The sequence below is a fragment of the Macaca thibetana genome, chromosome 3 (assembly GCF_024542745.1).
Source record: "Macaca thibetana thibetana isolate TM-01 chromosome 3, ASM2454274v1, whole genome shotgun sequence".
NCBI classification, from domain to species: Eukaryota; Metazoa; Chordata; class Mammalia; order Primates; family Cercopithecidae; genus Macaca; species Macaca thibetana.
In genome coordinates, this window is record NC_065580.1 from 146,391,230 (window position 1) to 146,403,342 (window position 12,113).

The window sequence follows — 12,113 nt, forward strand, 5'->3', positions numbered from 1 at the left end:
CGCAAGGCCAGAGCAACATGGCTCCGAGCTGGGCGACCAAGTCCAGGACCCCTGCTGGGGAAATGAGGGGATAGTCACAGCCCAGGGAAATAGCACACAACGGCCACAATCCCCCACCCTAGCCCTGCTGCACAGCTCCCACCAGTCCCAGCTCCACACAAAAACAGTAGTACCCCAGGAAGGCTGCAGAGGAACTGAACCCTTGAGATGCCAAGAACAGCCCAGGGTATGGTCACCGGTCACAGGCCAAGGTCACTATGTGCGGACACTGCCCAGCCTGCGACCTGGGTTCTAGGGATGGGACATGAAGACCCCATGGGTGCTGGGTCCACGTGTCTGGGGGGACAGAGACTTCGGGGGATCTGGAGGGGAGACCCCCAAGGCATCCTGGAATGGGTGGGGCACACGCAGAGAGATGAGAGGAAACTCTCCACCACGAGAGCTCACCAGAACATTCGGGGTGTTCTCCGCATAGAGCCCACCCGGCCGCAGATGGCTTTGCTTCCAGGAGGAACCCCTCGTGGAAAGCCCATAAGATGGCCATGGGCCATGGCGGCCAGCACGTCCTTCCTGAGTGCCAGCCCAGGGCCTCTGCAGGGGGAGGACAACTCAGGGGCATCTACCTTCACCTCTGCCCCTGTGCTGGGGGCTCTGTGGTGGGCCAGCCGTGGTGTGGCCGATGGTCCCCAGCAGCCCCCAGGCTAAGGGCATTCCCTTGTGGGAATCCCTTGGTTTCCTCTCTTTGGAAAACCCTGAGTTGCCAGGGATACCGTGGGCCCCACACATCCACGTGGGCTCTGATCTGGCAGCAGATGCGGCTGGGCTTGCGGGCGCCCTTGGAGACCCCCAGGAAAGAGGACAAGCTCCTGCCCGGGTGCCCGTGTCTGTGGCTGGCCCCCTGGTGTGTGGCGCGCCTGGGAAGGGGCTGCTTTGTTTCTCAGGAGTAAGGGTCCCCCCTCCTCCCACATCCAGGACACAGCGCCTCCGCACAGGACTTGCTGCTTCGGGGTTGCGAGTAGCACGAGGGGGCCACAGGAAGGTCCCAGAGGGTGAGAGGAGGGTGAGGCCGAGGATGGGAGCAGGGCGGGCTCCCAGGCACCCAGGACGTTCCTGTGGGGAGCTCGGAGGGTGTGCGATCACGGAAGGGGAGCCAGGGCGCCCCCAGGGTGAAGACCAGGGAGTGGCAGCCATGCTGTGGAGCGGCTGGTCCCCCCTCCTGCCCACGTCCCCAACGTCCCCCTCGTGCTAACAGAGCCCACACTGAGAGCAGCCGAAGGCGCCGGCAGACGTGGGGAGGAAGGAGGACAAACCCCGCCCACCTCTGCTCCCTGCTCGCCCCAGGCGTCAGGGCAGGTCCAGAACAGAGTCACCTGCTGGTGGAGACAGGAAGGGCGCAGGTGGCACAGCCGCAGGCTCCAGTCGCCCTCTGCCTACCACAGGGAGCCCACGGTCCATTCCTGTGGCTGGCACCTTCCAGGCCTGTGTCCAGCCACTCCTCTGTCCAGCCCACACCCTACCCACACCTGGGCTCAAGGCGCTGCACCAACGGCCTCCAAAGCCCCCTCTGTCTACAGCGACTGACCCTGAGGTGGCCTATGGCCCTGCCTGCCGAGAAGCAGGAGTGGGTGCAGGAGGCAGCGGCCTCACACCACAGCCAGCACCATCCCCTGGGCCAAGCACATTCTCGGAGCAGGAAAGAGCTCTTGGGGTAGCCCTAGGCACCTGGCCTCAGCCCCACGTTCCCCAGGGAGGGGGAAGCTAAGGCTCCAGAGAACTGACTGGTGCAGAGACCCATGATGACTCAACTGGTTCCAGCCGGATTCACCCAACGCTATGGCTGAGCTCCTTCTGCAACCCTCCAAGGCAGCCTAAGCTCTGAGAAGCAGGAGGCTCACCCCCCTTCCCCATTTCCTGAGCCCAGCGCTGAGCCTGGTGCAGGGTGGCCAAGAGCCCCTCTCCTGCAGGTGGAAGGCCGTCCTGGGGATGCACACACAACACACATGTCCCCACACACACACATATAAACACACATGCACACATGGTTATACAACACACGTATACACGTGTGCACACACGCATATACACACATGCACACACGTACATATGCACACATGTATACATAACACGTATATACATGCACACACGTATACACATGCTCGCACATGTATGCACAATACACGTATAAGCGCATGCACACACATACACAACACACGTAAGCAATGCGCACACACGTCTACACAACACACGTACACACATATACAACACGTACATGCACACGCATGCATACATATACACGTGTACACATATACGCACACACGTATACACAACACACATGCACACATGTACACATGCACACACGTATTCACAATATGTATACATGTGCGCACACATGTATACACATGCGCACACATATACACGTGCACATACACATATATACAACACACGTATACACATGCACACACAAGTGCACACACGCAGTATACACAACACACATGTGTGCATGCAGTGTGCACATCCATGCAAGCCCCGCTGTTCATTCTGCTGGCTGCACAGCCGAACCGGGTGTCGTCTCTCTGAGGGGCTCCCACAGAGGTGTGGCTGGAGTCTGTCCTGGGCAGAGCCAGCACCCCCCACAGGACCCCCTGCCCCTCCGGGTGACCCCATCACAGGGACCGGACCCAGTTCTTGTCTCTGAGGAAGCCAGCCACACAGACGCTGTGACACCCCTTACTCTAGGTGCAGTCAGCACTCAGGGAGACTGACGGAGCGGACAGAAACGGGCAGCAGCCTGTGCTGGTGAGCACCGGGGAGGTGGCCACGGCCCGCAAGGCTGTGGAGCCCATGCCGAAGCCCCTGACCCCTGCAATCCTGCATCATCCACCCAGCGACGTCGCAAGCAGCCAGGGAGATGGTGCCCTGCGCCTGGTACCTCACGATCCCCGTCTCCCCGCTCTCGGGAGGCAATGGCGCCTCCTGTCACTGTGAGTGAGGGCTGAAGGCCACCCCGAGTTCCCTCCTCCTCACCCCCGCATCCAAGGAGCACCCAGGCTTGGATTCTTCCTGCGGTGAGCATGGCTGGGACGAGGTTCACCATCGGACCCATTTCTAAGAGCACAGTTTCGGCAAACCCCTGCACAGGTGGCAGCTCTGCTGCCGCCCCTGAAAGTTCCTGAAGGCTCTGAGCCATTCAGACAGAAAAGTCAGTGGCGGCAGCACAGGTCTGTCATGAATGCTAATGCCCCACTACTCTAGAACCTTCCATACACTGTGTGCGGGTGAAGGCTGTGACCCCCTCAGGCAAGGGTGGAGACACATGCCTGGGACAAAACTACGTGGGGCAGGGCCGCTTACGCGCAGAGGTAGTCCAGGGCCAGCTCAGCTCCCGAGCGCCTGGCCGGCGGGTGCTGGGCTGCAAGGCCTGCCTCCCGCAGACGCTGCCTCTCCTCTTTCTTCCGTTCCTTTTTCAGCTTCCTTTCCAGGACCCTCTGCTCTTCTGGGGACAGCTCCAGCTCTGCGTCCGGCACAGGCCTGAGCACAGCTCCTCCCTGAAAATCAAGGAACACATTAGGCTTTGGAAATGGAGGGCAGCCAGACACAGGCGTGCTGCCTGGGGCTTCCCAAGCCCACCCTCGCCTTGGTAGTGGCCAAAGGCTCTGTCCCCAAGCACCGGGCCCGGCCCTGGCCGACACCATCCTGTTGAGCCTGTGCTACAACAAAGAGACAGACGGGTCACGTGAGGATGGCCAGTCCCGCAGGCAGGCGCCAGGTGCCAGGGCTAAAGGCCCAGAGGCCCCTTCCCCACCCCCATCCACCTCCCACAGACTCTTGCCTCCAGAGGCTCTGTGAGGCCCTGCCGCACCCCGCAGGGCGTGGGAAGATCTGGGCCGGTCCGCAGGGAGGGGTGAAGGCCTGCCTGTGCCTGTTATCACACAAGCCAGGCGCTGGCCCGGGATATGACCCAAATCCCGAGGTCGGTGCTTGGGGCCTGCTGCTTTCAGGCAGGTCACTGGCCACCTGGCTCCGCCTGGGCTGCAGGCTGGGGACAGGGAGGGCGACCAGGACCCCAGAGGGAGGGAGAGGGCCTGCTGTGACAATGTGTCTCCAGCCACATCTTGCCAGGAAAGCACAGGCCCTCCGTCTTGCCCACCTTCCCCTAATTAACGAAAGAAGTGGATGGCGCAAAGCGTCAGAGCCGGGGCAGCTGGGCCACAGGGTGACCACGAGGTGACCCCAGCCACTGTCCACACGCTTCATCTTTCCTGGAAAAAGTCAGAACATCAGTGTAGACTCTGGGCAAGGCCAGGAGCCCAGGGAAATGGTTTGGGGCGTGGGAATCAGAACCAGGCACCGCCCACCACGAGCCAGGGCTTCCAGGAAGGGAGGCTGGGCACGCACAGCCCACACCTGTGCATCCCACCCCAGGGAGAGCAAAGTCAAGTGAGGCAAGGCCCCCCTACCGACAGTTATATATGCAACCCACCCCCCAACACAGACACACATTCACAGACTCACCCCTGACAGCCAAACACAGCCCCCATCCCTCACCCATGTTCCCACACCGACTCACACACACCCACAAACACATACATCCACCCACACCACACCCACCCACATACCACACCCACACACCCACATACACCACACCCACACACCCACCCATGCACACACCCACACTTACATACACCCAGATACACCCACACACACCTAGATACCCACACACCCAAACCGACCCACACCCAACACACCCACAGACACCCAGACATCCACTCACATACACCCACAGACACCCACGCACACACACCACACACCCACTCACACCCACATATACCCAAACACACCTAGACATACCCACACCCACCCACACCCAACACACCAGACACTGACACCCACACACACCCACTCCCCCACACCCACATCCACACACCCCCACCACACCCACTCACACCTACACACCCACATATGCCCACACACAGCAACACCCAGACACCTATGCACACAGACACCCACACACCCAACAAATCCACACCCAAACACCCACACACCGACACCCACACACACCCACGCACAGACCCACCCACATATACCCAACAAATCCACACACAGACACCCAAACACCCGCAGACACCCACACTCAGATACCCAAACACATCCACACACACCCAACACACCCACACCCACACACCAGATACCCACAAACACGCACACCCAGACACCCACACACCCACACCTACACACCCACCCACACCCACAGACTCCACACCCACCCACACCCACACCCACTCACCCAGACACCCACACACCCAACACACTCACCGACACCCACACACCCACAGACACCTACACACCCACCCACACACCCACCCACACACCCAGACACCACACCCAGACACCCATAAACACCCACACCGATACCCACACACCCACCCACAGACACCCATACCCAGACACACACCGACACCCACAAACACCCACAGATACCCACAAACACCCAGATACCCAAACACACCCACACCCCCACCCAACACACCCACACCCACACACCCACACACCCCCACGCCGACACACCCACAGCCACACCCCTAGAGCCTGCCGGGGGTCCATAGCAAGAGGCAAGGCCTGGGGGGCGAGGGGCACCCACCCGGGCAGGTGTCCGGCACAGAGAGGCTGAAGAGTCCTGGTGGGAAGGCCTGGGCTGCCCATACACACAGGTGAGAGGCTCTGAGACCCACCAGGCCAGGCCTGCAGGGCTCTGAGGAGCGAGTATTTTCATGGTAGGGATGTGGACACCCCCAGGGGAGCCTGGTGACTGACCGGCTCCAACCAGCTCCACGTCTACCTCCTAGGCCCACAGCTGCCAACGGGGCAGGCAGAGCAGAACACCTGGCCCTGAAACACAAAACCCCTCCTGGCACAGGCCCAGCCTCTGCCCCCACCCTGTGGGCCACGCAGGCTGCCGCTGATGACGCAGGCCAAAGTCCATAACACTGTTAGGGCTGCAGAGGGGCCGCCGCAGTGGCCAAGGGCCTGTCAGCCCACATGTGTGGGGCACCTGGAGAGGCCCTGAGCAGGTGGGCAGGCCCTGTAGCAGGGTCCCAGGTTGGTGGACAGAGCGGTGAGGACAGGGCCAAGGCTGTGGGCAACAGCAACGCAGGTGCTGGCCTGGGATGGATGGCGAGGGGGACCCAGGCCGTCCCATACAGGGGCCAAGCGGGGGACCTGCAGGCCCCGCTGTTTCTCGCAGGCTTCCCGAGTGCCCTGCGCGGGGATGTTTCTTGTGTCAGGCACCAGCCTGGACGCTGTGGAAGCAGCTTCCTTCACACCCACCCTTGCTTCTGGCCACCGGCACTCCCGAGCTGACAGGAGTCACAGCCCAAGTCCCGTGCTCCCGAGGCAGCCACTGTGGCCACGAGGCGGGAAGCTCAGGAGCGCCAACTGCCCTGGGCTGTACCTGACACTGGCCAGTGCACCTTTAACTTCTCCTAAGTCACCGATGAACCCCGGAAATGATTTCAGCTGAAAAACCCAACTCCCATTTCTGTGCTGGGCCTCAACAGAAGACGCAGAGGCAGGTGGAGTGAGGGAGCCACGCCCAGAGAGCCACGGGGCCTCGGCGGTGCCCGGCTCCACTCTGTGCCGTCGGCCGCCCTGTGCTCACGCTCGCTGCCTTGGGGTGCCCGGCTCCACTCCATGCCATTGGCTGCCCTGTGCTCACGCTCGCTGTCCTGGACCAGGCGATTCCCCAAGGCTGTGACCATGACGTGAGTGGCCCCAGCTATCTTGGGATGACACAGGCGGGCCCCGGGAGGGTGCCAGCTGGAGGGGGCCGGGGGGGCAGTAGGTTCGGGCAGGCTGGAGGGCACAGTCCGCGGCAGGGCCAGGGGGAGTGGGGGCAGTGCGGGAGGGTGGTGGGGCCACCAGGACCCGCGCTTCCTCTGCTTGGCCTGCACAGTCTCTGGCCCGGAGAGCACAGGTAAGCAAGGCAGGATGGCTGTCACCCACGGATGAGCAGCGGACAACTTTCTCCAACTGCCACCCACGTGCCGACCCTCCAAAGAACATGGGTTTCATTGGCAAACACTTTTAGCAAACTTACCACTATCATCACATAGAGCTCCCAAAGTTGCCCCAAGGGCTTGTAAATTACCTAAGTACACACCAAAAACTTTTTAAAAGAATCCAAGTGTCGGCCAGGCGTGGTGGCTCCCAGCACTTTGGGAGGCCGAGGCGGGCGGATCACGAGGTCAGGAGATGGAGACCATCCTGGCTAACACGGTGAAACCCCGTCTCTACTCAAAAATACAAAAAAAAAAAAAATTAGCCAGGCGTGGTGGCGGCGCCTGTAGTCCCAGCTACTTGGGAGGCTGAGGCAGGAGAATGGCGTGAACCCAGGAGGCGGAGCTTGCAGTGAGCCAATATCACACCACTGCACTCCAGCCTGGACAACAGAGCGAGCCTCCGTCTCAAAAAAAAAAAAAAAAAAAAAAAAAAAATCCAAGTCTCAAAAAGCCTGTGAGGGTCACTTCTATGGACTTGAGTTTCAGGCCTAGGACGCAAAGCCTGGCGCAGTGGCCAGGGCTCACTCCAGGCTCCTGCTGGCTCCAGGATTCTGGGAAGGGGCAGACCTCGGGCCTGCTGGAGCCCCTCTAGGCCCAGGGTCCACCCCACAGACCCTGCAGGCTGGGGCCACTCTCCAGGGAGAGGTGTGCTGGGAGGCTTTGAGCCGACGCTGTCAGGGCAAGAGTCTCTCTCCTAACATGACGGCTTTCGGACACAGATGGGACGGGCCCTGTGGAAGGAAGCACTGGCCTGTCACAGATGTGTAATGTCTAAAGCCGGCATCTCTGGACCATCCCAGTGCAAGCAGAAAACCGTATAAAAGTACAGTCACCCTATCTCAATGCTAGGACAGTCTCCAGCATTTCAGACTTGACGACATACAGACACTCAAATGAAGTATAGAAAAATAAAAATTCCAGCCACACATTCTCTTCCCTGCGGTTAGATGTCTTCAGGATTACATTTGAAAACGCATAGAGGCCGGGCGCGGTGGCTCAAGACTGTAATCCCAGCACTTTGGGAGGCCGAGACGGGCGGATCACGAGGTCAGGAGATTGAGACCATCCTGGCTAATACGGTGAAACCCCGTCTCTACTAAAAAATACAAAAAACTAGCCGGGCGAGGTGGCGGGCGCCTGTAGTCCCAGCTACTCGGGAGGCTGAGGCAGGAGAATGGCGTAAACCCGGGAGGCGGAGCTTGCAGTGAGCTGAGATCCGGCCACTGCACTCCAGCCCAGGTGACAGAGCGAGACTCCGTCTCAAAAAAAAATAAAAAATAAAAATAAAAGAAAACGCATAGAACAATTCAATGTACATGAAAAGCTTCACACAGGACATGCACCCACACAGATAAACTGCAACCCTAGGACTGGGATGGTGACACGGCCTGTCACTGCGCCTACACTGTATTTTATAACGTGAACACTTTCACAGACTACCGCAAGCAACGCGGCACATGCGCAGTTAAACACGAAATCCTTACCATCAGGCAATGAAAATGTTCCCTGTACTCAACAAACACACTGAAAACAAACCAGAGCCAAACTCTACAGGCTGGGAGGAGCAAAGTGGATCAATGGCCACGGCAGCTTCCAGAGGAGAGAGCCCCGAGATTCTTACAGAGAAGCTGACACTGTTTGAGACAATACAACCGCATGAAAACTATGTTTTTCCTTTACGCCTATAACTCCTGGCAAGCGACACAGAGAAGAATGACAATCATTTGATTTGAAAAGGTTCCTGTAGACTTGACTGAGGCAGCAGAGCCCCAAAGGCTCCCTTCTGCCCACCCCGCCCGTCCATCTGTGTGACATGGGCCCGTCGTGAGCCGTGCTCCCAGCGTGAGATGCCACAATGCACTGGCTCTTCCTGGAGATGTCCGAGGCAGGTAACACGTGCTAGTTGCATCCCAACCAAAAGAACCGGCAAAAATAAAACCATCATCATTTTCCACGTTTCTGAGTTTAAGCCAACAGGAAACACGGGAGAAACACGCGGCGCTCCATAAAGCTGGCCTGGCACGACTCTGGCACCAGGTTCCTGCACTGGACACCAATCTCCAAGGTTCTGAATTTTTCTAAGTGACGACCATGAACATCACATACACAGAAACGGGCCCCGAGAAGGGTATGTCGGCCGCCGGCCATGGCAACGTTTGGGTTGGTCTCACCTTGTTCCGGCCTGAGCCCGGATCTCAGATCCCAGCACCGATTCAGTCTACAGCCCCTTTTTCCCTGCGGGTCCTCCCTGCCCTGCAGGGATGTGCTGACTCAGCGCACTGAGCACAGGTGTGCAGGCTGTGCAGAGAGCGCCCCGGGGCTGGGAGAAGCAGGCAGCCTTGGTCCAGCAGGTCCTGTGTGGGGGCCGCGTTGCCGGGCAGGGCCTGACAGGACTGCTGTGGGCTCTGAGAACAGCCCAAAAGGACAGTGACCCCTGCCCAGTCTCTCCAGCCTGGGAATGAGCCTCCCCAGCCACGGCATCACACCAGGGAGATGTGACGGGAAGTGGCCTTGGTGGCTCCTGGGTCCCTGCTAAATTGTTGGGGAGGGGAGTGCCAGGGGGTGAGGAAAGAGAGGTGGGGTCAGGAAGAGGCGTAGGCTCCCTGTCCCCTGGGTGTGAGAGCCGGTGTGGGCTCCCTGTCCCCTGGGTGTGAAAGCTGGTGTGGGCTCCCTGTCCCCTGGGTGTGAGAGCAGGTGTGGGCTCCCTGTACCCCGGGTGTGACAACAGGTGTGTGGGCTCCTTGTACCCCCCAGGTGTGAGAGCAGGTGTGTGCGCTCCCTGTCCCCTGGGAGAGCAGAGGCGTGGGGTCCCTGTTCCCCTGGGTGTGACAGCAGGTGTGGGCTCCCTGCCCTCCCCCCGGGTGTGACAGCAGGTGTGGGCTCCCTGTCCCCCGGGTGTGAGAGCAGAGGTGTGGGCTCCCTGTTCCCCTGGGTGTGACAGCAGGTGTGGGCTCCCTGCCCTCCCCCCGGGTGTGACAGCAGGTGTGGGCTCCCTATCCCCCAGGTGTGAGAGCAGGTATGTGGGGGGGGCTGGGGGTGAGGAAAGAGAGGTGGGGTCAGGAAGAGGCCTCAGGTCTTCGTCAACCTGAGGCTCAGGGAGGAATGTGCAAGTCCCTGTCTCATGAGCAGGGTTTGGGCCATCGGGAGATCCCGCGGAGGCTGGGCTCATGCAAGCTGTCAGCTGCCAGTGCCCGCAGGCATCCACGCTACTCTGGATTCAGGGTTTAGAAAAAATCCTCTGTTCCAGCCAGACCTTCCCGTGTCCCCTCAAGTCTAAGGGAGCAGAGCCTTCACCTAAGAAAGGACGGCAGAGTGGGGAGACCCAGGGCTGACCAGAAGGCAGGGAGGGGACGAAGGGCTGACCCAGAAGAGCGGGGAGGACCCAGGACTGACCCAGAGGGTTGGGGGGACCCAGGACTAACCCAGAGGGTCAGAGGGACTGAAGCTGCGGCCTGTGTGGCCCCTAATGCCCGGCCCTCACGGAGACACCAAGGCAGGTGTGTCCTGACACCTGGCCTGAGTGTCCTTGGTGGGCAGCTCCTCACCCACAGTGAAGCGAGGCCAAAGGCTGAGTGCTGACCGCCACTCTCCTTCCTCCGGAGGCCCCTCTGTGAGCAACGCCCATGTGACGCGAATGTCACCTGACCAGACGGAAATACTCCCGGCCGGGGCCCTGCAGTGACCCTGGACCAGCGTCTGTCCGGGCGGGACTGTCTAATGTCTGAGGTGTCACATGAGGATCCCAGACAAAACATACTCCCCCTCCGGTGTCACACCAGCGCACGCCAGCACACACCAGTGCACAGCAGCACACACCAGTGCACAGCAGCACACGCCAGCGCACAGCAGCACCCACCCACGCACCTTGGACTTCTTCTGCGCATTTCATTGAGGATGTGGGGTCTGTGGAGAGCCCAGACCACTCAGAAGCCTCGTGTCTGAGGGTCACGCAGGCCCAATGCACCTCAAGCTGTGGGTGTCGGGCCACTGCCTCTGGCCCCAGGCTCAGGCTCCCTGGGGAAGCGGTGGCCTTGTCGGAGGACAGACTGGCAGAGAAAGGACCCATTGTCTCTGAGGGAAGATAAAGAGCTCCCTGCTCAAATTGGAGCTGCAGGGAAGGACGCCACCAGCCTGGCCTGCCGTGCCCTGCTGTGCGGGTGAAGGGGTCACCCGGCCTGGACCCTGTCCAGTAGACGTGCAGGCGACAGTGTCAGTGAGGCAGGTGCTGCTGTCCTACAATGCCAGCCGGGTGACGGGGCCGGGGCTCCAGTGTTGCTGTGTCAGGCCCTTGGGGAGCATCCCTGGATCGCAGGGGAGGTGGGGAGGGCTCCGCGCAGGGGAGGTGGGGAGGGCTCCGCACTGCGGGGTGGAGGACAGCAAGACAGCTACACACCCTCCTGCACCTTCTTCTCGGGAAACAAGCCACGGACTCAATACTTACAAACTTTCCCAAGGAGGGGAGTCTTCTCTGGTGGCATCTCGTGTAGAACCCCAGCATGTGAAATGACCGCCGTGGACAGCTGCAGATGGCAAGGTACGAGCTTCTCCGCCCCCGCCCCCAACTGCACACAAGGCCAGGCGCTCCGGGGCCCAGTGTCCAGGGCTCAAAACCGCATGCGCAAATTCCTGGACTCAAGCCGCGTGCCCTTCTGCGGGGGGAGACTGGGTTTTGGGGTGCAAACGTGAGTCCTGGGGAGCAGAAGCCCAAGGAGCACCTGGGGCAGCTCCCCCGACTTGGCTCATGCGATTCGATCCAGGAAAGCACAAGTCCCTCGGCACACCCAGGTGACGGTGATGACGGCCCACAGGCGTGGTGCCTGGATCACACTGGACAGGCCGTGTCCTGGTGCACTCGAGGCCGCCTGGACAGGGCAACCAACCCTCAGTCCACCAGGAGCCTCGCTGCACTGTCGGTGAGCCACGGTGGAGACGGCAGCTCAGGAGGGAAGGATGGGAACCCTGGACACGTGCACATGGAGCCTGTGTCACCCCACCCTGCCCCCCGTCCCAAGACGACAGATGCAGGCCTGCGGGGAGGCATGTCCCCACCCACCAGCG

The 12,113-nt window shown here is 60.5% G+C and overlaps 2 protein-coding genes across 6 annotated transcripts in view; both read right to left on the minus strand.

Moving 5' to 3' along the window:
- LOC126950585 (cytochrome c oxidase assembly protein COX19) overlaps positions 1 to 12,113 on the minus strand; it is a 53,786-nt gene that overhangs the window by 35,446 nt on the left and 6,227 nt on the right. The gene's annotated exons all lie outside the window — the stretch shown is intronic.
- Positions 1 to 12,113, minus strand: part of C3H7orf50 (chromosome 3 C7orf50 homolog) — a 57,814-nt gene that overhangs the window by 3,295 nt on the left and 42,406 nt on the right. For all 4 annotated transcript variants that reach the window (XM_050784276.1, XM_050784272.1, XM_050784273.1 and 1 more), the window contains exon 3: positions 3,352 to 3,545. In XM_050784276.1, the coding sequence (XP_050640233.1) occupies positions 3,352 to 3,545 (194 nt within the window). The remainder of the gene's footprint in view (positions 1 to 3,351; positions 3,546 to 12,113) is intronic.